The sequence below is a fragment of the Schistocerca piceifrons genome, chromosome 1 (genome assembly GCF_021461385.2).
Source record: "Schistocerca piceifrons isolate TAMUIC-IGC-003096 chromosome 1, iqSchPice1.1, whole genome shotgun sequence".
Taxonomy (NCBI): domain Eukaryota; kingdom Metazoa; phylum Arthropoda; class Insecta; order Orthoptera; family Acrididae; genus Schistocerca; species Schistocerca piceifrons.
In genome coordinates, this window is record NC_060138.1 from 727,541,224 (window position 1) to 727,566,287 (window position 25,064).

Below are 25,064 nucleotides of genomic sequence, written 5' to 3' on the forward strand. Positions count from 1 at the left end.
CTCGCCAGTATTTACCTAATGATTAGTACACTCCTAACCGGACTATTTCCCAAAGAGCTGTGATGATTGAACGGGTTCGATCCACGGCCTACAGTGCCCTACAGTTCACACGGTAACACTGCCTACCTGACCCACTTAACTTGGTAGTGAGCTTATGTATCCAATCACCACTGCTAGCAGCAGTGGGTAATCCTATCAGCACGACGAGAGCAGCAGACTTACCGTCGAATCCTCCTGAAAATATTTATAACTACGGTCGCCAGCTCTGAAGGAGCAAAAGAATAAATCAGTTTTTTGGCTCATTTCAAAGTGAAACGGCTTAAGTTGAATTTAAACTTAAGTCTGAATATTACTATTTGTGATCATTCTAGGTGATTCTACAAAGCAAATACTCTCTCAATTTCTGTGAGTTGGCTTGGTAATTACCACCAAGACAACTTATGCAACTTAGGTTAACAAAATTCTATCCTTCAACTTATTTAATGATTTTGGATATTACTCTTTGGACAATTGATATAGAATTAGTTAAGTGACTTTACTTGAAAGGTTACTCGGAAAAATTTAAGTAACTATAAATAGGCGACTCATTCTGGTGTGACCATTGCTCTTTTCAACATTCTTATACGCTAAAGTATTCTACACCCAAAAGAATTGTAAATGAAAGAGGCGATGGTGGCCTCAGTCTGATTTCACTACACTATGTTTCAGGTTACTACACTTTACAATGAACAACATGCGTCGTAATTTTACTCATTACTATATTCTGTCTTCTGCACTTGCACAAAAGAAAACTGGTATTTTCCTTTTACATGTATACAAAGTTCGACTTAACAATTGCAAGCAGTCTTGCCTTGGGTAGACGGGTCGGTGCTGGTGGCGAGATGCATGTGGCTAACGCAGCTCTTCACGCCTCATGCCCTCAATGGCGGCTGGAACTACGAGCTGTAGCACTCGTATAAGCTACTGCACGTCCGCCATAAAATCTGGGCGCAGGAACTCTTACAATCAGCCCCAGTGGCATAGAGACGGCTTCGACAACCATTCGTCGCGTTCCACTCCACAAACGGCGACGATATTCTCCTCTTCGCTGTTGCACAATCACTTTTGCGTGAGCACAGTTACGCACGTCCGGTCACGTCAACCCTCCCCAGGCCATTCCATTGTTCAGTCCCTGTGTCTCCAGCTACCTCTAGCTACGCTCGTATCACCAAGAGTGGGGGCGTTCCCCTACCACCTTTTCACCGAAATCATTTAGTATTTAAGAATATTTATATTTATTACCCTGGAGTTCATACCAGTCATAATAATTTACTACTAGCGCTTTATAACATTAAATCATACAGTAATAACTTATAATTACCAAGAAAAAGAATACATTTGACTCCGAGAGCTTAGTGCATTGTCTGAGAGGCAGCGCTAATTCCCAGTTTCGCCAATAGATGGCATCAGGGTGCACTCCCTGGCAGTCTCACACCAGCGCGCCCGTTTCCGACGCGCGGGCTCCAAATTACTGTCAGCCCACCATCATTTCAGTTCCATTACACATGCCCCACTTCTTATTGAAGTATCTAACAGTGATAATTCAATAAGAAGTCTCTCCTATAATGAATCTGAAATTTTCGTTAAGCTTTTTACCAAGGGTTTTCCCTTTCTTACTGATACACCTCAGTACTTATATTACTTATTTAAAATTAAACACCAATTCTTTCTATCTTTCCTGCTAAACATTACATAAATGATTTACATATATTCTTTCCAATTTTCTTACTTCTAAACACAGTACACTTTAAACATCTTTTTTACAAAAATTTTAAATACACTTCTTTTATCTCAGGCAAGTAAAACACACGTTATGCGCCTATTACGTTAGAGCCCGTCCTTTTCACTTTACCTCCTCACTTTTCTACCTCTTCCACAACACTTATTTACACATCTATTAAGGCTTTCTTAGAAGCTCAGTCTTTCCCAGTCTGTTTAGTCTCTACTTAAACTAGAAGTTTCATTAGAATACTGCAACATATTTTAGTGAACATTTACCTTTCACATAGAACAAAAGAAACAAAACTATTTACATATTGGTTTACTTTAATATTTATTTATATATTTATTTTCAATCTGGTAGAATTCGTGGTTCATACCTTTTGAGATCCACTATGTTTCTTACTCCCAGGCATTTGCCTGTTAATGGGTACTCTAAATAATAAGCATTCACATTGGGTATGGACACTATTTTAAATGGTCCATTATATATATATTTAAATTTGCTGATCTCGTTATTAATTTCACTTGACTTTTCATGTGTTTTTACAAGAACGAGATCACCTATTTTGAATTTAGGATTCCTTACTTTTTCGTCATGACGACGAATTCTCACATCTGCTTGTTTTCTCATCTTGTCTTTTACTAAGTTCTTTTCACTATCATAATCTAATTCAACTCTATCTGGAAATTCTAGTAGGTCTTCTACTAGACTTTTACTTCTCGTCTTTTTCAGGATATCTTCTGGAGTAAATCCAGTGCTCTCGTTTGTTAATGAATTCATGATTTCTTCGAATTCACTCACATACATGCCCCACTTCTTGTGGTTGCTATGGCAGTACGTCCTAAATAACCGACCTATCTCACGCATATATCTTTCTGCCGGATTGCTTGATGGGTGATAAGCTGAGATATGTACCACTTCTACCTGTTTCTCAGTTATCCCATCCTTCCACATTTTTGAGCAAAACTGAACACCATTATCTGATAGTATTCTCTTTGGCTTCCCTACTTTCACAAAATAATCACACACCATTTTTACATACACAGCTCTGGCAGTAGCTTTTCTCAAGGGATATAGCTTTACATACTTTGAGAAAAGTTCAACTGCTACAAATATGTACACAAAACCCCCCATGGTTTTCGGTAATGGTCCAAAGATATCTACTGCTACTATTTCTAATACTTCATCAGGTTTTATTGATTGCATGGGCCCTTGATTAGTTGCATTTGTTACTTTCGCCTTTTGGCATAGATCACAAGATCTTATCCTCTGTGCTACCCTTCGTGCCATGTTGTTAAAGGTAATGCATTCATCTAACTTATCGGTACACTTCCGTGCACCACAATGGCCATATGCCAAGTGAACATAATCTATCAGCACTTCAGTGTGTTGTTCCGGCCAACATGCTCTCCACTTCCCTGGATTATTTAATCTTTGAAGATACAGTACACCTTTGTGTATTTTATATGAAGCCCTTATGTTAGTTGCGTCTGGATTGTCAAACTTGACCTTTACCGACTTGAGTGCATCCTCATCACTTTGATATCTTCGCATATTCCGACATATTTCCCTAATTTTTTCTCTTCCTTCCGCTTTTTTGAAGTAATTCACCTCAAAAACATCTTCCCTATTCTTTACACTTTCTAGTGTCTCACATCCTTCCGGTAATCTCGACAAAGCATCCGGTACTGCATGTTCTTTCCCTTTAACATACTTGATCTCTATATCAAATTGTTGTAAAAACAGCGCCCATCTGGTCAACCTGTTATGTAACAATCTGCAGTCCTTCAAAAATATTAAAGCTTTGTGGTCTGTATGGACCACAGTCTTATGTCCCCATAAGAAAAGTTGAAATTTCCTAAAACCCCATACTATAGCTAAAGCCTCCTTCTCTGAAACCGTATAGTTTCTTTCATACTTAGACATGGTTCTACTCGCAAATGCTATTTGTCTATGAGTTTTTTCCCCATCTATCATTACCTCCTGAAATATGGATACTCCCAATCCATAATCTGAACTATCTGTTGCCATATGGAATGGTTCACACAGGTCAGGGTGCCATAACTTTATGTTTTTAGCCAAATTGTCTTTTAGCCGGTTGAATGCTGTTTCACATTCCTCAGTCCATATATACACACTGTTCTTGTTAAGTAGGTTGTTCAGATGTGGGCTATTGAACACCTGATCATCCACATACTTACGATAAAAGGAACAAAGTCCTATAAACGACTTTAGTTGTTTTTTATTCTTGGGAGCCGGACAATTTCTTATTGCTTTGACTTTATCAGGATCCTTTTCAATTCCCTCTGGTGTTACTATGTGACCTAAAAACTTTATTTCTTTCTTCACAAACTCGCGTTTTTTCAGGTTCAGGGCCATTCCTCCTTTAATTAAAGCTTTGAACACCCTGTCGCATAACTCCATGTGCTCTTCCCATGTCCTTGTAGCAATTAACACATCATCTACGTAAACCGTGATTAGCGAACTAAGTTCACTTCCTAAAATTTTGTCTAAAGCCTGAATGAACACTGAAACGGAAGTATTTAGGCCAAATGGTACCACTGTGAAATGGTAGCATTTGCCATTGAATAAAAATGCCGTGTACTTCCTAGACTCCTCACTTAATGGAATTTGCCAGTATCCTGCAGTTATGTCTAAACTTGTCATGTACTTTACACCATTAAACTTCTGCAATAAATTATCTATGTTCTCTGGACGATCCAACTCCCTCTTCACTACTTTATTCAGAGTACGAGCATCTATCACTATTCGTACACTTCCATCCTTCTTACCTACTATCACCAGTGGGTTATTATATGGGCTAGAACTCCGTTCAATGACCCCACATGAAACCAGTTTATCTATTTCTTTTTGAACTGCTTCTTTCTTAGACACGGGTACATTATATGGTGGTTTAAAGAAAGGTTCATGCTCCTCTACCTCCATGCAGTACTCATAATTTATCACTCGTCCCGGTTTGTCCGAAAATACCTCCTGATTTTCTTTCAGAATTTGCCATAGATCCTCCCTTTGGGCATCAGATAGTCCTTCCGTTTTATCCACTACATTTCGCAGGAGTGTCTCCTTATTTCCATCTTCAACTATCTGCCTCACCAGAAACCAATCGAATTTTTGACCTATTCCTGAATCATGATCATCTCTAAATTCTACCCATCCCAGCTGGTTCTCTTCCATTACTCTAGATGATTCAAATGGTATTTCTAATACCGCACTATCAACTTTACAAACTATTATCCCTTTGTCACAATCTATAATTACTTTCTGTTTTATTAACCAGTCAATGCCTAAAATGATCTCGGCACTGAGCTCTGGAACTACTAAAAATGCATTCGAAAATAACTTGTTTTTTATCTTAAATTCCATCATCACTTGATGTTTAACAGGTTTACTACATTTCCCTGTCGCCCCTATCACTTTAACACCTGTTACTGGCATCATGACTACTCCTTGTTGCTCTTTGATCATCTCAAAAAATGCGTGCGAAATAGCACTTATTTGAGCACCCGTATCCAACAATACATATAAATCGTACCCACATACATTAATGGGCAGGATTGTTTGCATCCTATTGTCCTCTTTCATACTTTCTTTATCTTCCCATAATAAATCCTTTTCCACCGCCAAGTCTTGCCATATTATTTTTCCGGTTTTTATACTGACCATTCCATCTGGAGGTTTCTTTCTCCTTTTCATCCTAAATTCTTTCACCACTTTTTCCAATAGTCCTTCGTCTAGGCTCTTTAATGCCATCTCGTTCTCATTCGAATCTGTCATGCCTGAACTCTCGGTTGCGGGATCGGAAACTTCCTCTACTTCTTTTTCTCCCTGGATGCTTTCTGATGATTCTGACGATAATTCCTCCTCCTTAGAAATATGACATTCTTCGGATTCAAATAATTCTCGCAAATTATAATCCATTTCTCTATTTTCCCTTTGTTGGATAGTGCATTCGCCACTCTTACTTTCATTATTTTCCCCTACTAATGGAATTCCAGTCTCACTCAACTCATTTGCTTCAGTACTACAGGGATCACAACACTCTTTCTCTTGGTTAGATACACTTTCTCTAATTTCTTTAAAAGAATCTTCATCACAGTCATGTACTCTTGCTGTCACTAGGTACACATCATAATCGGTATGGCTCTCTGACACCGTCATATTCGGGTCCAAACTAATCACTTGAGTGGACGATCTTTCTAATTGTGCTGGCTGGCTTTTGAGCTGATGTACATATTCTGCATACGAGGTAATTTCTGAATCGGCATGCGTCTCTGCACTATGCCCCTTTTTCTTATCCACCCTTTCCTCTTTAATTACTTCTCGATGCGATTCGTCGACTATTCGTACGAACCTTTTACCAAAAGTCACATCACTCCTACCTTGCCCCTGCCTCTCTGCACAGTTGCCATCCCTACCGACAAACAACGCCTTCTCTGACTCTTCCATCATCAATTCGTCACTCTGACCTCGAATTGTACTTATTTCATTCACGTGAGCCTTCACATCCGACCGATATTCTTTTCCTACTTCATTTCCCTTAATAATTCCTCCCTGCTCTCTCTCCTCTGTTTGTATCCCTGCATTATACTTCGCAAAGTTTCGTTTACGTAACTGCTCTTCAGGTGAACGACGCACTATCCTACTATAGTACTGACTACTCCGATCTTCCCTATATTTGGGCCATTTCTTTCTTTCCGCGCGCGTTAGGCCCTTGACCTGCGCGGTATTTAGTTTTCCTGATTTTGGTAATGCATCCCGTTTCCCTGATAGTGTCCTCTCCCTCGCTGAGAGTTACCTCCTCGACCTCTTCCTCTCAACATGTTAATTTGCGGTTCATTCCTACCACCTTTTACTATTCCATTCTGATTTCTGAAACCTCGAAACTCTCTAGTTTCACGCCACCTATCTTCATTCTCGATTTTTTCTAAAAATTCATCGAATGTTCGATGAGTGCCTCCTACATACCGCTTTGAATCGTCAGGTAGCTTTTTCCACAACTCTCACACTATCTCCGATTCTGATCTACGATCTTTAAGATACTCCAAACGCTTGAACCATCCTTCACAGTATTCTTTCATGAGCCTACGCCCATGTTCTGGCATTCTGGCGACAACGAATTCTCTCCACAACCTATCTCTCTGTTGTGTGCTCCAGAATTCTTCAAGGAACTTTTCTTTGAAGTCTGTAAACTTCAAATTGTCGATATCCAAATTCAATCCCCAACGTTTAGCATGACCTGCTAAAGCGTCTATTACTAAATTAATTTTTTCTTTATCCGACATGTCTGTTGGTAAGACACGTTCACAATTTTTTATAAAATCCATTGGATGCCATCCACCTTGTTTCTTTTAAGGATCGTATTTTTCCTCTGTACTCAGTATTTCCGATTTTTGAATTACCAATGGGATACCACTACAGTTAAGAAACGTCTGATTCTGAACTTGCTGACTCAACAATTTTATCTCATTACGCAGTGTATTTTCCTGCTCCTGCACACATGCATCAAAACTCAACATGGTATTGCGCAGTGTTTCAATATCAGCTGCCGTTTCTTTAACAATCTCTTTCTTTACAACTGGTACTATCACCTGTAATTTACTTTCAATTATCGGTTCTAATTTTTCACTAACCAAAGGTTCCACTGATTTCTCTATTCTCTGAATTTCGGTATCAAATCTTTTCTCTATTTCTGTGACTTTTCTCTGAACATTTGTTATTTCAGCCCTAATGCTATTTACTGATTTGTTTACCTCTGTGATACGTTTGCTTTGCGTATTCAAAATATCTAAATTGGCTTTTATTTTACCAGATAGGTTTTCATCCAATTGGGATATATGACTAGCCATTTCTGCTTTCAAACTAGCATTCCCTTCTCGAATTTGCGCCATCATCCTATTTAACAAACTTGTTAATTCCATATCCTCTCCCTTGTGACTTGCATCCACAGATACATTGGGTTCACTTTTCACTACCTTTGGTTTCACTTCCCGTTCCTCCTGTTTTGTGGGTGTGGATTCATCTATAGGATTTTCCAACCCTACAACAGTATCTATGGTCCCTAACTCTGGGTCTGACCTTGTAATGTTTTCGTCTTGCTTGTTACTATTCGACTCCATCTTAAGCTGCTGTATTTCGTGCCTAATAGAAATGTTTATTACACCAAGTATTACTTGTTTAACTCCTACTATTGGACTTCCTTTTGCTGCTTTGCAGGTTGTCGTCTTGAACTTACCAATTGTGGTATATCTGTCTACAACAAAATTTTAAATTTAAAATTTTCTTGAAACTACAAGTTTATCTAAAACACTTTTATTGCAGCCATTATTCTACAAACTTGGTAAGTCCTGTCACGGTCGCCACATGCGACCGAACCGCCGAATCTTTCCATCAGTAAATGGGGTATGTTCTCAACTGACTCAGTTGTTTTAACCCCTCCACTGACGGAATGACCCGCTTCCTACTTCCGTATGTATAAAGCCAATACGGACTTGTAGCTGTCACGCCTTTGCGCTTATTGCTACGTATTTTAACCGTAAATAGCTCAGCCCTAATGGTAAGAGGTAGTAGTGAATTCACGTTATTAATCTTTGAAGACAGCACAGCTGCCACAAGCTCAGCTCACTTTTACTCCACTCCTACCCTCGCCATTGCACCACATTAATTAGGTGCTACATGGACCTTGCTAAATTCACTTGCGTATACATTTTTGACCGTTACTCGCCAGTATTTACCTAATGATTAGTACACTCCTAACCGGACTATTTCCCAAAGAGCTGTGATGATTGAACGGGTTCGATCCACGGCCTACAGTGCCCTACAGTTCACACGGTAACACTGCCTACCTGACCCACTTAACTTGGTAGTGAGCTTATGTATCCAATCACCACTGCTAGCAGCAGTGGGTAATCCTATCAGCACGACGAGAGCAGCAGACTTACCGTCGAATCCTCCTGAAAATATTTATAACTACGGTCGCCAGCTCTGAAGGAGCAAAAGAATAAACCAGTTTTTTGGCTCATTTCAAAGTGAAACGGCTTAAGTTGAATTTAAACTTAAGTCTGAATATTGCTATTTCTGATCATTCTAGGTGATTCTACAAAGCAAATACTCTCTCAATTTCTGTGAGTTGGCTTGGTAATTACCACCAAGACAACTTATGCAACTTAGGTTAACAAAATTCTATCCTTCAACTTATTTAATGATTTTGGATATTACTCTTTGGACAATTGATATAGAATTAGTTAAGTGACTTTACTTGAAAGGTTACTCGGAAAAATTTAAGTAACTATAAATAGGCGACTCATTCTGGTGTGACCATTGCTCTTTTCAACATTCTTATACGCTACAGTATTCTACACCCAAAAGAATTGTAAATGAAAGAGGCGATGGTGGCCTCAGTCTGATTTCACTACACTATGTTTCAGGTTACTACACTTTACAATGAACAACATGCGTCGTAATTTTACTCATTACTATATTCTGTCTTCTGCACTTGCACAAAAGAAAACTGGTATTCTCCTTTTACATGTATACAAAGTTCGACTTAACAATTGCAAGCAGTCTTGCCTTGGGTAGACGGGTCGGTGCTGGTGGTGAGATGCATGTGGCTAACGCAGCTCTTCACGCCTCATGCCCTCAATGGCGGCTGGAACTACGAGCTGTAGCACTCGTATAAGCTACTGCACGTCCGCCATAAAATCTGGGCGCAGGAACTCTTACAATCAGCCCCAGTGGCATAGAGACGGCTTCGACAACCATTCGTCGCGTTCCACTCCACAAACGGCGACGATATTCTCCTCTTCGCTGTTGCACAATCACTTTTGCGTGAGCACAGTTACGCACGTCCGGTCACGTCAACCCTCCCCAGGCCATTCCATTGTTCAGTCCCTGTGTCTCCAGCTACCTCTAGCTACGCTCGTATCACCAAGAGTGGGGGCGTTCCCCTACCACCTTTTCACCGAAATCATTTAGTATTTAAGAATATTTATATTTATTACCCTGGAGTTCATACCAGTCATAATAATTTACTACTAGCGCTTTATAACATTAAATCATACAGTAATAACTTATAATTACCAAGAAAAAGAATACATTTGACTCCGAGAGCTTAGTGCATTGTCTGAGAGGCAGCGCTAATTCCCAGTTTCGCCAATAGATGGCATCAGGGTGCACTCCCTGGCAGTCTCACACCAGCGCGCCCGTTTCCGACGCGCGGGCTCCAAATTACTGTCAGCCCACCATCATTTCAGTTCCGTTACAATCTTCATTGGTTAGACTGTCGAACAGACCCTCCGTTGGAATACTTTTAGCCGAATCTTCCCTCAATTTGTCTGAACTGAGAAATAACAGTTTCACTAAGATCATAAATTTATTGAAACGAAAGAAATCGGAATTGATTGTTTCGACAATGATTTGCCGATGGTTTACCGACGATCGAGCACGCCACGCACAACTGACCACGGGAAAAACTTCGCAATTCAAGCTTTACTCCACAAACTTCCAACAACTGTGACCTTGCGATTTATTGATCGTCATTGCGAATGCAAGGCGAACCAGACAATGGACACGCTTCAATTGAAACAGGAAGTCGATTAGAATCAGTAGTGTTCTTGGAATGAGAATGTCTTCGCCTTTGAACTTTCATATGTTTATGGTTGCTTCAGTCACGTTGTTCATCAGCTTATTAACAGCGAGTATTTTCACATTGTATAGTTTCGGTTGGTTCACACTACGTAACACGATTATCACCAGGCCGACCTCGAGCTGCTTCATTTTTATGGATGACATTGCACGACGACATTGAACTCTGCAGGTGGAGGAGGAATGGATTGACCTGTGCGTCCCTTGACTTACATCCCATTGAGCACATATGGAGACGTATTGGGGCACGTCCACATGCATTAGCGACCGTCCAGTAGTCGTCGATTGCGCTGATCGAAGAATGAAACGCCCTACAACCAGAACTCGTTACCAACCTTGTGGCCAGAATGGCAGCACGTTGCAAAGCGTGCGTTGCGACCGTGGTGATCACACACACTATTAAGAACCTCTTTTGTATTGTCCTGGGGACCATCATAAATCGCGGTGACTCTCGTATAACTATTGTCTTAGAATGAAAGTGTCATTTCTGTTCGCCTCATTACGTATTTATTTCAGTTTCCTTCTGTACTATTCTGTAGCTTTGCTTTCTATGTACGTTCCTAGTTTCATCTAGTTTTATTATTTGGCACATCACGTGACAATTAATGTCGTCCTTAAGTTTTGTACGCCGATGTGCATTGGTGCTGCAGACGGCTGAATGCAAGAGGAAACTACAACCATTATTTTTCCCCGAGATATGCAGCTCTAGTGTATGGCGTAATGTTGATGGCATCCTTTCTGGTATAATGTTCCGGAGCTAAAATTGTACCCAATTCGAATCTCCGGATCGGGACTACTGAGGAAGATGTTGTCATCACGAAAATATCATCACCAGTCACCAGACACTTAATCGATTCCACCTCCTCCACCCCCGTCCTGACGCATGGCGACAGGAAGAACGAAACATTTGCTCACGAACGTACACAGTTATGAATACAAAACAAAACAGGAGTAACACAGGAGGAGGTCTAATAGTGGGGCAATGCAAGATATGACCAATAACAGGACTACCTAGGAGTAGGTCTAATAATGAAAATATGAATGCGAATAATCTACCGTGAACAGTTTAGTCAGTCCGTGAACCCATCCACCATAGTAGCACAAGCTTATATGCCCGCTATATCGACACAGATGATGACGATAAGGAAATAATAAGTTAGTTTCATGTTCCATGGATCATTTTCTCGATATAACGTAAAGCTGTGGAAGGAGTTATTTTATATTCACATCACAGTCTTATTTTGCAAATATGCCTACATGCTGATCATTTACAAGGGCTTTTTTTCTAAAGAACAGAAGACTTACAGATGTGAGCTACTAAGTCCTACCCAGCATCTTTCACACGTTACAATAAGAGAAATTCTTCTATGGAACAGAAGTAGTTGTCAAGGAGAAACATTTCAGTTTCTTCTCAAGCTTTACTTTGCTGTCTGTCAGACCTTTTATAACACTGGGCAAGTGATCAAAAATTTTGGTTACAGCGTTGTGCTAAACACTGCCTTAATGTGGCGTAATGAATATAATTACTTCTTGTGGCATTTTAATTACATATTATTGTTCCTTTTGAACTGCAGTAGATTATTTACAACTGACTTCATGAGAGAACAAATATAGGACTGCAGTAATCAGGATGCCTAACTCCCTAAACAGATCTCTACAAACTGATCGTGGGTGAGGACCACATATTATTCTTACAGCACGTTTCTTTCTTAAAGATGAGTTATCTCAAAACATTATTCTATATGTCATTATTGAATGAAAATATGCAAAATACGTCAACTTACTGATTTGTCTCCCCCTAGGATTCGCAATGATTCTAAGTGCGAATGTGGCTGCCTAAGTTGTTTTAGGAGTTCCAAAATGTTGTTTTTCCACTTTAAATACTGTTTAAATCTAGGGTTTCGGGCAGCCGCTGTGGCCGAGCAGTTCTAGGCGCTTCAGTCTGAAACCGCGCGAACGCTATGGTCGCAGGTTCGAATCCTGTGAAGTCCCATAGTATTCAGAGCCATTTTAACCATTTGAACCAAGGTTTCATCCCTGGATTTTTAAACCCAGTGGAGAATCTGTAGGACCACCTCAATCAGTCTGTTCGCGTCATGGATCCTCAGCGCAAAAACTGGCCACGGCACTGGAGTGGGAATGGCTCCACATTCCTGTCGGTGTCTTCCACAACCTCACTGACTCTCTTCCTGCACACCTCACAGCGGTCCACTTTGCAAAATCTGATTATTCAGGCTTTTGGTCACATTAAAGTGACTAGACACTGTATAACGGTAAGAAAAAATTTTGAAACCAGATTTTAAACTGTCAGACCTTTCCAACTGGAGATGCGGATCACGATCATAATTTATTAGCTATGAAATACGCTAACTGAAAGAACGGAGAAATCTACGAATTAAGATAGAATCTGGATAAACTGACAGAACGAAACGTTTCTGATCAGAAACGTATTTCCAAGCCGCAGCAACATACAAAAACGCGGTATTCACAAATGAGAAGGAGAAAACGTCAATCCAACTAAAAAGAAACGCGTTTGGCACCAAAAAAACCATCACAGTTCATGTGTAGTCAAATACTACAGTGTGGCTGATTTCGGTTGACAGCCACAGGACACACACAATGTAAAATAAAAGGATGCCACAACTGTCGTGAAACATGTTTTGACGTCTAAACAAAACAATAATTTGTGTACTTGAAAATAGGTGAACCCGTCCTTCATTCATTATTATTTTCTGCAAGCACGGGAACTGAAATCAAAATTGCGGAATGACTACAGTTTGCTTTGTCGATTTATATCCATCGGCGGAATTTGGACCCAACTGCCAATATTTCCTTGACATAGTATCATGACGTCTCAACAGAACACATGTTCATTTCAGTTATTAGCTCTGTGTGAAGATCTCATAGGCCTCTGTGAAGGTCGTTAATCTAGATCCTTGTGTTACGTGATTGTAACGTACAAGGGTCATTCAATAAAAAACCGGATTTTTTAAAAAAAAAACATTTAGCGTGAGATTGGAATACAACACTCGTTTATTTTTCAACGTAATCCATCTCGCATTCTCTCAGACTTACGCCAGCCCTGGACAAGCTTCTCAATTCCACCTGCAAAGAATTCTTGGGGCGTATGCGTAACCAGTTCCACGCTACTGCCTAGATTTCCTAAGTTCAGACTGGAATACTTATCGTAAGGATAGGTTAGTCACCAATGGCGGCGGCGTGTTTATTGCAGTAAAGAATTCGATAAAATCTAGTGAGGTTATCACGGATTGCGATTGTGAATTAATCTGGGTGAAGTTAAGCATCAAAGATCGGTCAAAAATGGTAATCAGATGCTTTTATAGATCACCCGGGTCAGGAACTCTAGTGGCAGAGCGCTTCAGGCAGAACTTGCAGAATATCGTTAGTAATTTTTCTTATTATGCCGTTGTTACAGGATGTGACTTCAACTTGCCAGGTATAGACTGGGAGTGCCATGCTATCAAAGCTGATGCCATAGACAGGGACTCGTGTGACATTGTTCTGGATGTCTTGTCCGATAATTACTTTGAGCAGATAGGTGAGGGTAACGTCTTAGACCTCCTGGTAACAAACAGACCTTAACTTAATAGAATTAGGTAACGTAGTGGAACGTATCAGTGATCATATAGCTGTGGTAGCATCTTTCAAAACGAGTCTTCCAAAGAATGTTAAGAAAGGCAGGAAGATAGTTTTGCTTAGCAAGAGTGACAGGATACAAATTTCAGAGTATCTGAGAAGACAGCATCAAATATTCGATGATGAATACGAAGATGTGGACAACAAAAGGAAAAAAATCAAAAGCAACGTGCAATAAACTAAAAAAGTGTATTCTGGGTAAGGTCTTAACTGATGGGAAAGACCCATCATGGTCGTGTCAGAAATATGCTATGTAATCAAAGAGAACTTCGTTTCAGATTCAAGAGAATTAAAAACCTAGCTCAAGCTGAACGAAGCGCCAATGCGTGTAAGCACAACAATGAGAGAAGCGTTCAATGATTCTGAAAGCAAAACTTTGTCAACCGATCCGAGTAAAAGTTCTAAGAGGTTTTGGTAGTTGAAAGTCTCTTGCTGCCGGATCGGAAAATGAACTCCATTCGATATTTTGACGATCCAACTGTTTGATCGCCCAAATATCGAATCGAATTGGTTTTAGGATCCGGCAGCAAACCCGAAGAAGTTTTCGAGACTTATTGCGCCGGCAAAGCCTACGAAGTCACAGGTTTTCGTCGTATTCAAAATCAGTAAATGAGGAAAAATCATCTATTCATTCACTCAATGACCATACTGGCACCGAAACAGAAGATAACAGAGAGAAGGCCGAAATACTGAATTCGGTCTCGCGAAATTGTTTTACGGTGGAAGATCGTAACACTCTCCCTCCTTTCAATCGTCGTACGAATTTCGACATGGCAAATATTAAGATAACCGATGGCGGAATAGAAAATCAACCCCAATCGTTTAGTAGTGTAAATGCATCAAGACCAGATGAGATACCTCTACGATTCTATAAAGATTCTGCGAAAAAGCTTGCTCCCATTCTAGAAGTAATTTATCGTAGATCGCTTGAGCAATGAAGAATGCCTAGTGACTGGAAGAAAGCGCGGGTCATTACTGTTTTTAAGAAGAGCTGTAGGACAAAAAATGGTTCAAATGGATGTGAGCACTATGGGAATTAACATCTGAGGTCATCAGTCCCCTAGAACTTAGAACTATTTAAACCTAACTAACCTAAGGACATCACACACATCCATGCCCGAGGCAGGATTCGAACCTGCGACAGGTGTTCGACAACAGCTCCGTTCCAGTATCTGTATCAAGATATCAATGACCAGTTGCATAAGTTTTGGATCAGATTGGCTGGGGACGGGATACAATGGCTTTGTGACTCCCTTCCCAACGTAATCAGAGCATGCATCCAGCCATTTACACTATCAACCTGTGAAGTTTCATTTCGTTTCCTCGAACACTTCTGGGTGCGTCGCCTTTCTTGTCAGTAGGTGTATGTTCTTATGGCGAATCTAGGCAGGTTCTTACTAGATTTAGAAACTTTCTGTTACGTAGAACCGCTGTCTAGTGAAACGAAAGTAACTTCACCTGTGTCCCACGAAAGTGTGACAGTGGTTTAGTGAACTCTGACTTTGAGCTGTTGTTGGGCTCTATGAGGAAGCATTAACCAAGAACCATATCGGGTCTGATCTCTACAAAATATGTGACTTTTACAAAGATAGGCTACTATATTACCCCAAATCTAAGTTTCGTTAAAGAAAACTGAAGTCATTGATTTATTGGCTCTGAACACTATGCGACTTAACTTCTGAGGTCATCAGTCGCGTAGAACTTAGAACTTCTTATACCTAACTAACCTAAGGACATCACACACGTCCAAGCCCGAGGCAGGATTCGAACCTGCGACCGTAGCGGTCGCTCAGCTCCAGACTGTAGCGCCTAGTACCGCACGGCCACTTCGGCCGGCCATTATTTATTGATCACATGGTGGGAAGTTGGATTTCGGTCACAAAATATACAGCTAAAAGTATTTTTACTGCCTATGGTAGGGTACTGTTCAAGTTCGAACCATATCAGGTTGGATTCAGAAGATGCATCAAGAGTATACCAACAAGGGCATTACTTGTTTTGTAATTACTCACTTGTTTTGCTCAACAGACTTTCTGTGCTAGTTCAGCTGGCAGATAACTTGCTCAAAACCTCTCAAAGATTTACTTCGAAAAATCTAAAATCTTTTTCAGTATCTAATTACTCAAATTTTTCAGCCTGCTAACACTCTTTAGCCTCGAATAGGACATGATGATAAAATTAGACTCAGAATTTGTGGGACAGAGACATGGCAGTAGCCATACTTGCTTCGCTTCATCCGAGAATGGAACGGAATAACATTTAGTACAATAAAATGTATCATACGTCATTTAGTTTGCAGAGTACATACTGGAACCAGGATACAGCTCAGGTGCGCCAAATGACTATCCTGCCCAATTACAATGTGCAGTGGCATGAAACTTTTGTGTTTATTCTGTCATGGTAATAGCTTGTTTATTTACTGACATGGCTACTGGTTTAAGTAGAAATGTAGAAACCTGTTACTACCTGGGAATCTGTGCAAATTGCTTGTGTTTTCTTTTACAGAGTACTCGGAATCCACAAACGGTTGTTCTACCTCGAGTAGTACGAGTAGATCGGCTGCCGGACCAATGAGCAGCGCAAGAAATGGGACTTCTGCTTGCGGTGTACCAAGATGCAGGAAACAGTCTTCGAACTCACGTGCTGGAGCTTCTGCTGTTATCCTACGGATTGGTGCGGAGATCACTGCCAAGGAATCTACTGTATAAAATACTTCATAAATGTGACCGAAAAGTGACCTTGTTAGCTATTCAATAGCGCACTCCTCGTTATCAATCTTACATACTATAAAAGCTTTATGTGGGTTTTTAAACCCATGCCTATAAAAAAAATTACACCAAAAATTACGTCCTAAGAAGTAGAAGCTGACAGTTTCATCCAGAACTTCAAACGTGTTTCTCCTCTTCTTTATACACAAGTCTAATTTGACTAATAGTAAATGCCATGAGAGCAATGAATTCAGTGTTTGACGCGGAGTCGTACACTTACAAAACAATTTACAGTGATTTTAAAGAATTCCAATATTTTGTTTTACAGCAATGCACATTACCTTGGTCATAGCTTTGTAGTTTTATGTTCTACTTGGACGTTTCTCATATGCCTTAAATATCATGCACTTCTAAACCCTTTATTACTGTTGCTGGACGAAAAGTAATGACATTTAACAAATTTGGTATGTTGCTCTCCTTGTTTCTTGTTCTGTTACTAAAGACCTCAGCGTAGACAGAACGTCAAACACGAATCTCCTTTCCCTCCTACTGTCGAGGTTCATGTACAATTTATCTGCGATAGCACTTACCTTTATCGGATAATAAAAACATACATCCAAACTATCTTAGAGATTTATTTTCATTTATTAATAATTTCATATTGTTGCTCTTTGGCTTAGGTAGAACATAAAATATAAAATAGATATTTACAATTACATCGAATAAAATGACGAGTTTTAAGTACAACAAAAGATAATTAAAGTGCGTATTTTTTTATGAAATACTGTCGAAACAAGCTTAAAATGCAGTAAAATATTACTATAATTCACAAATGTTTGTATATTGCATTCTTGATTTTTTTGTGAATAATGTTATAATTTAGAATTCAGTACTGCTTCGACGAGCAGGCAGTATATGCTATGAACGATGGGGAACTCCAGTTAAGATTGATGAAAGTAAGGAAGGGCGGGATGGTGAATCGCGGAGAAAGATTGCGTATTGGCCGACAGGGAGCGAGATAAAGTGGCTGACAACTGAGAGAAGTGTGAACAAGAGGCAGGACTCTGGATCGGACAGACTGAGTGTTGAGACGTGGTATTAGGAATCGGGGTAGCATACTGAAACCCTGATCGATAAAGCTTATTAGGTGAGGTGGAACTATGGTTAGTAATACAGACAGACGTCAACACAGAGATTTACGTCGGGTAGTGGTAGCTTGTTAAATTGGCTTGAGACAGATATGGAATGTGGTAAGTTGGAGCAAGGGGAGAATACGTTCATAAGGGAAAATTAGCAGTACAGGGTTGGAAATGGTTAAAGAAAAATTGGATTTTATTCTTAGAGTTTGTATAATATACAGAATTCTAGAAATGTTCAAAGAATTTGAGGAGAAGAAATAATTTGACTAGCTGGTGTGGGAAATAAAAGACAGATGTGGGTAATGGGGAAGTGCAAGGAGTTTGAGGACTTGGACTGTACAATTTAAGCAATATGGATAGGCTATCTCAGCAAAGGTTATGATATAAGAAATTGTGTAGGATGTGTGAATCCTGCATTAGTGATCTCTGTAGTTTCTGTTTACTGTAAGTTTTTTGTTGGGTTTTTAATGTGTGTGGTAACCAGACTGGTTTATTGATTGGAGCTGAAAGAGAGACCTATATTTTCTAGTGTATTTGCAAGAAGTATGGGATAGTTGTGGACGGTGAGGTGGAAATTAGAGAGATGGAAACTACATGTGGTACACTGTATGATTGTTGCTCGCATTTCGCGGAATTTAATTTAGAGTCCAGTGGTTATGTTTGGGGATGAAACAGTTGAGAAGTAATTGAAGGGAACTGAAGACGAAGGTGTTGGTGTTGGCATAACGGAGAACTCGAATGTGAGCAAGTGATTTAGATGTGTGAAGATAGAGAAATGGACATTACATCGATCTTTGGGGCATCCTTGCCTATGGATGGAGGAATGGGGCTGGTTATGGTTGACAGTGATTGAAGAAGGACAACATACAGTAAAGCAAAACAGTCCTCCAAAGTGGTGAGCTATATTTACGATTTTAAAACTGCAAATTTTAGGGAAAGCTTGCAGCAGTTAGACTGGGATGAGGTGTACTGGGAAACTGATGCTAATTTAAAAATAACCTATTTCATGATGCATTTGTGAGTATTTCTGAAAACAGTTTCTCTAAGAAAACAGTGAGATTTAATTGTAAGAAATCATGGATTACTAAAAAGATAAAAATATTTTGTAACCAGGAAATGGGAATATATCTAGTAGCAACAAAGAGTAATGACCCAGAAACAGTCAAATATTATACAAATTACACTGTACTATGTTAAGGAAATTATTAAAAAGTTCAGAAATATGTGTATTACGTCTGAAATTAGCATCTATGACAATAAAATTAATATTATTGAAAGGGAAACAGGGCAACCAAGAGCGCGGGAAGACTATTTAACCATCAATCTGAATCAGACGTTTACTTAAAAAACGTCAGAGGTTGAAAATACTTTTAATAATAATTTTGTAAATGTTTTGGAGAAAATAGGATCCAGATGTTCATTAGAAAAGGCAAAGCTATATATGGAAGAGGCAATACCTATGCAGTTTGATGAAACTGAAATTCTGTCCACTTCTCCTTCTTAAGTTAGGAAAATAATAAACTCGCTCAGAAGTAAAAGCCCACAGGGAATTGACGTCATCTCCAACAAAGCACTAAAAGCTTCTTCCCAACAGATAAGTAGGATTCTCAGTCACGTATGTAATAGCTCACTGATACAGGACATTTTCCCTGATAGACTGAAATAAGCTATTGTTAAACCATTGCATATAAAGGGGGCAGGTCTGATGCCACGAACTACCACCCAATCTCATTTCTGACAGATTTGTCCTAAATTCATGTAAAAGTAATGTATTTAAGAGTCGCTTCACATATTTGTAAAAATAAAATACCAACAAAATGCCATTTTGGTTTTCAGAAAGTTCTCTACAGAAAATGCTATATATCCCTTCACTGATCAAGTATTAAATACTCTGGATAAACGGACATCATCAAATGAGATTTTTTGTAATCTCTCAAACGCTTTTGACTGTGTAAATCATGGAATGCTTCTATATAAACTTAAGTATTGTGGTATGAGTGAGACAGTGCACAAATGATGTAATTCATGAAACTTCCTGGCAGATTAAAACTGTGTGCCCGACCGAGACTCGAACTCGGGACCTTTGCCTTTCGCGGGCAAGTGCTCTACCAACTGAGCTACCGAAGCACGACTCACGCCAGGTACTCACAGCCTTACTTCTGCCAGTACATCTCATTCTGGATGTAATTCATGTTTAACTGGAAGAGTACAAAAGGTTGGAATAAATAGTTCACGTAACGCACAATAATCAACAGGAATCAAGGATGGGGTCCCAGAAGGTTCAGTCTTGGGTCTCTCATTTTTCTTACTATACATTAATGACTTGCCACTCTTTATTCACGAAAATGCAAAGCTAGTTCTGTTTGCTGATGATAAAAGTATAGTAATCACACCCAGCAAACAAGAATTATCTGATGAAATTGTAAACAATGTTTTTCAGAGAAATATAGCTAAGGCAGAATATTCCAAATTTTTGGGTATGTGTATTGATGAGAGATTGCGTTGGAAGAAACATTGATGATCTACTGAAACGTTTGAGTCCAGCTAATTATGCTTTTACGGTTACTGCAAATTTTGGCAATAAACATATAAGTAAATTAGCTTACTATGCCTATTTTAATTCACTACTTTCGTTTGGGATCATTTTCGGGGTATTTCATCATGAAGGAAAAAAGTATTCAGTGCACAGTACTTCATGTTTGCCTAATAGAATAAGGTTTCAATGGGCGATTTCTTATTCAGAAGGAACAGCAGCATTTCAAAGGTTCTGAATATCTCAAGATGCAAGCCATCCTATAGAATGTTAAAGCGTATCTGGCGCCTGCAGAGAAGACTAACTTCACTTTATGATTGTGGATAGTGAAATCATAATTGAATGCTGTGTAGCGTGTCTAAGGAAATGTGACTTAAATAACTCGTGCCGGAATGGGTAATATTAAATTAATTTCTGGCCTCTTACATATGTACTTTAAGCTCAGAACAAAGGGTAGTCATAAAAAGTTACAGCACATCTAACCTGGAGTTGTCGGATCATAGTTTGTTCTCATCGAGAAGAAGCTAATGAAAGCGGTTTGTGACGGTGAGGCATTTGATCGCTTACAGTTTCCCATTTTACTTTTGTTAATTGACAAATGTTTTTTAATTCCTTACATGTCTGTTGCCCAGAACGGCCTATCTTTGCCTATAGAAGATTGTAAATGAGTCACCGTAGTATCAATGACATGTAAACGTAATTCAAATGAAGGACACTGTCCTGTTCTTGGGTAAAGCAACGATGACTCGCTCATAAACAGGTCTCATTTAAACTCACCATTGCCTCCACTAGTTTTAGCACAGAGAGTCATTACAGCCACTCATGTGTTAAGTTGAATAAACATTATTCGCATTACATTTGCGAATCGTGTTTATCTCTCACAGCATGCTCAGTTGCAAATCGAGAAGAGAGGTCATTTATGACACTAAATACCTTCAGGAGGATAATGCATAAAAACTGATTCTGAGAGATCTATATGACTGCTACGTGTAAGTTACGTGGAGAATAAAGTAATAAACTTCAGCTACGACTACTGGTGTCTCAAGTCACACAGCGAGGCGAACGCTGATTTGAACGTCAGATGAATACACTATGCAGATGCAGAAGGATGTGGGTTGCAGTAAGTACTGGGAGATGAAGAAGCTTGCACAGGATTGGGTAGCATGGAGAGCTGCATCAAACCAGTCTCAGGACTGAAGACCACAACAACAACAACAACGTTACTTGCAGAACACTGGTATCATCGTCAACTACTTTGTGTGGGTACACTGAAATGGTAATAATCATTTGCTTTATCCAAGCACGCAGTACGCTTCATGCCAGTTTGATATTTATTGCATCCCGTCTTCATGGCGTGCACATAGATAATTACATATTACTTGCAATTATTATTACAGGCAATACTAATTTAACAAAGTTATCCACAACTTGCCAGTGTCTCAGACAAAAACTGATGTATTCATCTCTACCTCCTACATTAGCCATGAGAAAACAAATGTAGCTGTTCTTATATTACTTTCATTCACTTCCATTATATAAAGCAACTGTGAGGTGGCAGTTGAGCTGTTTAGTATACCCCCAAGGTGCTGTAAGTCCGATTCCCGGTAATCCACAGGAAAGAGAAGCCACTCATAACATAATGCACATTTCAAAGAAACAAGGTCAAGCAATGGACAACATTTTATTAAAGGAAAATTACTACGAGTTGCCCAATTAAGGTGAAAATAGGAATACCATACCTCACACGGATATATTAATGAAGAGACTCACCAAACTACAAAAGGAAACTAGCGGTCACTGTGGCAATCGGGTATATTGTCATAAGATATCAAACAAAATGATTTACTCACTGAATCAAACATATAAACATTTCATAATTTGACAAGGGAATACAAACTATAGCCTCGGCACAGGTGGGTGGCCTTATGAAGACATAATATGAATCTGTACTGCGGATACGGCCAATGACTGCCGCAGTGGCTAGTGATCTGGAGATAGTTCTCCAGAAAAGCAAGAATAACCACCACTACTTTCGCCAAAGTACATGATGGGTGCGACTAGCTAGCTGCGAATGTTAAATCTGTGCAGTGACACCCTGGTGCAAATTAACTAGCTTCACGTCCCCCTTGCCGATGGTTCATGCGTACCACTGTTAAACTATGCGACTTTGAAAGACGGCTGCAGTAGTGGTTGGAAATTCTAATTCGGCCCGGTACTCTGCTCTAAGTCAGAGACATCTCCCTCTGTGCATATCTTCAACAGTTGCCTAAGATGAAGTACGTTCGCAGTAATATCCCTGCAGCAAGTGTTTCTGACTTTACGAAACTTAGCAGGTGTTGCTAGCATAGGAATCTCACCGGACAGCTGCAGTAGACCTTGAGTTCTCACCAATAATAATTTTACCAGTGGAAAAAGCTGCTATTGGAACTAAAAAAACGCGAATATGTTCGTGTTTATTTAAACTACTGGCTGAAAAGTGGGGAACTGGCTGCCTCATTCTGTATTGCTCACACCTTTAAAAATTTTCCCAAAAATTGTGGCATGCAAACTTATGCGCCCTTCTTTGAACATGCAACTCACCTCAAACTCCAACAACCTGTCCTAAATGTAACTCACTCACACTCACTAGTCCATGGCTGTAAGCGGCTCATATCCATCCGCTCTCAGTTATCCTTTCTCAATCACTCAATTAGCCCAGCTCATTTTCATTATCTCTTCGTCCCTCTCTTTGTTTCCTGTGTCCCAGTCGCAGTCCCCTTGGGTACTGTCCTACTACTACAGTCTCCTCTCTCTCTCTCTCTCTCTCTCTCTCACTGTCACTGTCCCCTCCTGCTCTCTCTTACTGCTAATACCTCATTCCCTCCTTTCCAATGCTGCTGCCTCTTCCCACTGTCACTACCTCTCTCTTCCTCGTTGTCGTTGTTATATACTCTGTCTCTCACTATCATTGGCTCTCATCCACTTCCACTTTCTGTTTCACTTAACTCCTCCCCCCAGGCAATCTGTCCTTCACTCTTTTCGTAGCTCTGTTCTGTCACTGTCAACTGTGTTCTACTGTCACCGTATCCCTTTCTTTCTCTCAAACTGTCATTGTCTCCTTCGCTCTTTCTATAACACAACCACTGTCTACTATCTTCCAGTATTTATTACTTGTCAGTCTCTTTGCCACTGCCACTGTCTTATTCTCTCTCTCAGCATAAAAAGGTGCGAATATATTCGCATGCTAAATTTTTTAGATAATTTTTAAAGAGTCTGAGGAAGGCATAATGAGGCAGCTGATACCCCACTTTTCATTTAGAAGCTTTTAAATAAACAGGAACATGTTAACATTTTTTGTGCTCTGATAGCTGAATTTTTCCGCTGACTCCCTTCTTTTCCCTGCTGTAGCAGGGCAAGTAACACATATGAAAAGAAATGCATTGGTTAGTACAGTTTAGGTAGTATATTTATCTGAAACTGAAATAACTTAAAACTAATTTTACATGTCAGACCGAATTTTATAAGCAAAAAAGTTCCGAATATGCTCCAGTGCTACAAAATGGGGTTGGCAGATGATAACGGAGACACTTTAGAGCATATTTCTCTGTGCAAAGTCACATTATAAACTACATTTCCGCCTCAAACCGGATTTTACGTGCGTTTTTTACGTGTGGTAAGGTACCTTTGTAATTTGGAAACGGATAAAGATATGCAGAAAATTTTGGAGGCTGTTCGAGATCGTAACCTTAGGAATGCATCGTAAAAATTACAGCCAATTGCTGTCCATAGCCATCTCGGAATCCGTGTAGGGTTTTGGTACCAAATGACAAGTTTTTGGGGTGTTTCTCGATAAAGGACAAAGATTTTTGTAAACAGTGAGATGGCTCTTCTAGACAAATGCCTAGAGAATACACCGCTAAAATTTTAGTATTTTGCTATGGTTATTTATTACTTAGATCCCAGCTCAAAGCGGATTTTACATGTAGCATAGGCTAATTTTCGACCTCGGTATCTCGGAAACGGATAAAGGTATCAATAAAATTTTCAAGGTAGTTCTAGATCGGAATCTTAGGAACATATCGTATGAATTTCAGCCATTTGCTGTACGTAGCTGCCTTCGAATCATAGGTTGGGTTTTGATCCGCTGGTAACGACGAAAATATGGTAAGAAATTGTTTTTATGGGGTTTTCCGAGGAGCCGCCCATGAAATAATGGTGCCTCCATAAGTCCCATCACCTACCGTTGACCAAACCAGATGCAAAAAGAGCCAACCGATTAGCTCCATTTGCCTAAGCAGGAGGAAGTGTGTGATATTCATGCTTTGATCCTGTACTGTATGACAGTGACAAAAAGACGAACCTACTGTTGGGCATAAAAAGCCTTGCACCTATGAGCGTGCAGGAAAACACGCTTTCTGCCGAAATACCTGTAAATACTGTGAGCCCTTGCTCAGATTCCTCAGCTGCACAGCAACGTCCAATGTCTAGCCTCGTGGTCTGAAGCGCCGTGTTTTATCCTGGCCTTCAGATCTTATCTAGCCGAAAGGATTCCTTTTAGTCTCTCTCAAAATGCAGTGTTTACGGAACGCAGTCTGCCCTCTCCCGAGTTCCTGCTGCACGGACAC

At 39.8% G+C, this 25,064-nt stretch overlaps 1 protein-coding gene across 1 annotated transcript in view; it reads left to right on the forward strand.

The window, feature by feature from the left end:
• Positions 1 to 17,412, forward strand: part of LOC124772937 — a 191,599-nt gene extending 174,187 nt beyond the window's left edge. Inside the window, exon 9 of the mRNA XM_047249364.1 lies at positions 16,586 to 17,412. Coding sequence (XP_047105320.1) covers positions 16,586 to 16,625 — 40 coding nt within the window. The 3' untranslated portion in view covers positions 16,626 to 17,412. The remainder of the gene's footprint in view (positions 1 to 16,585) is intronic.
• The last annotated feature ends 7,652 nt before the right edge of the window (positions 17,413 to 25,064 follow it).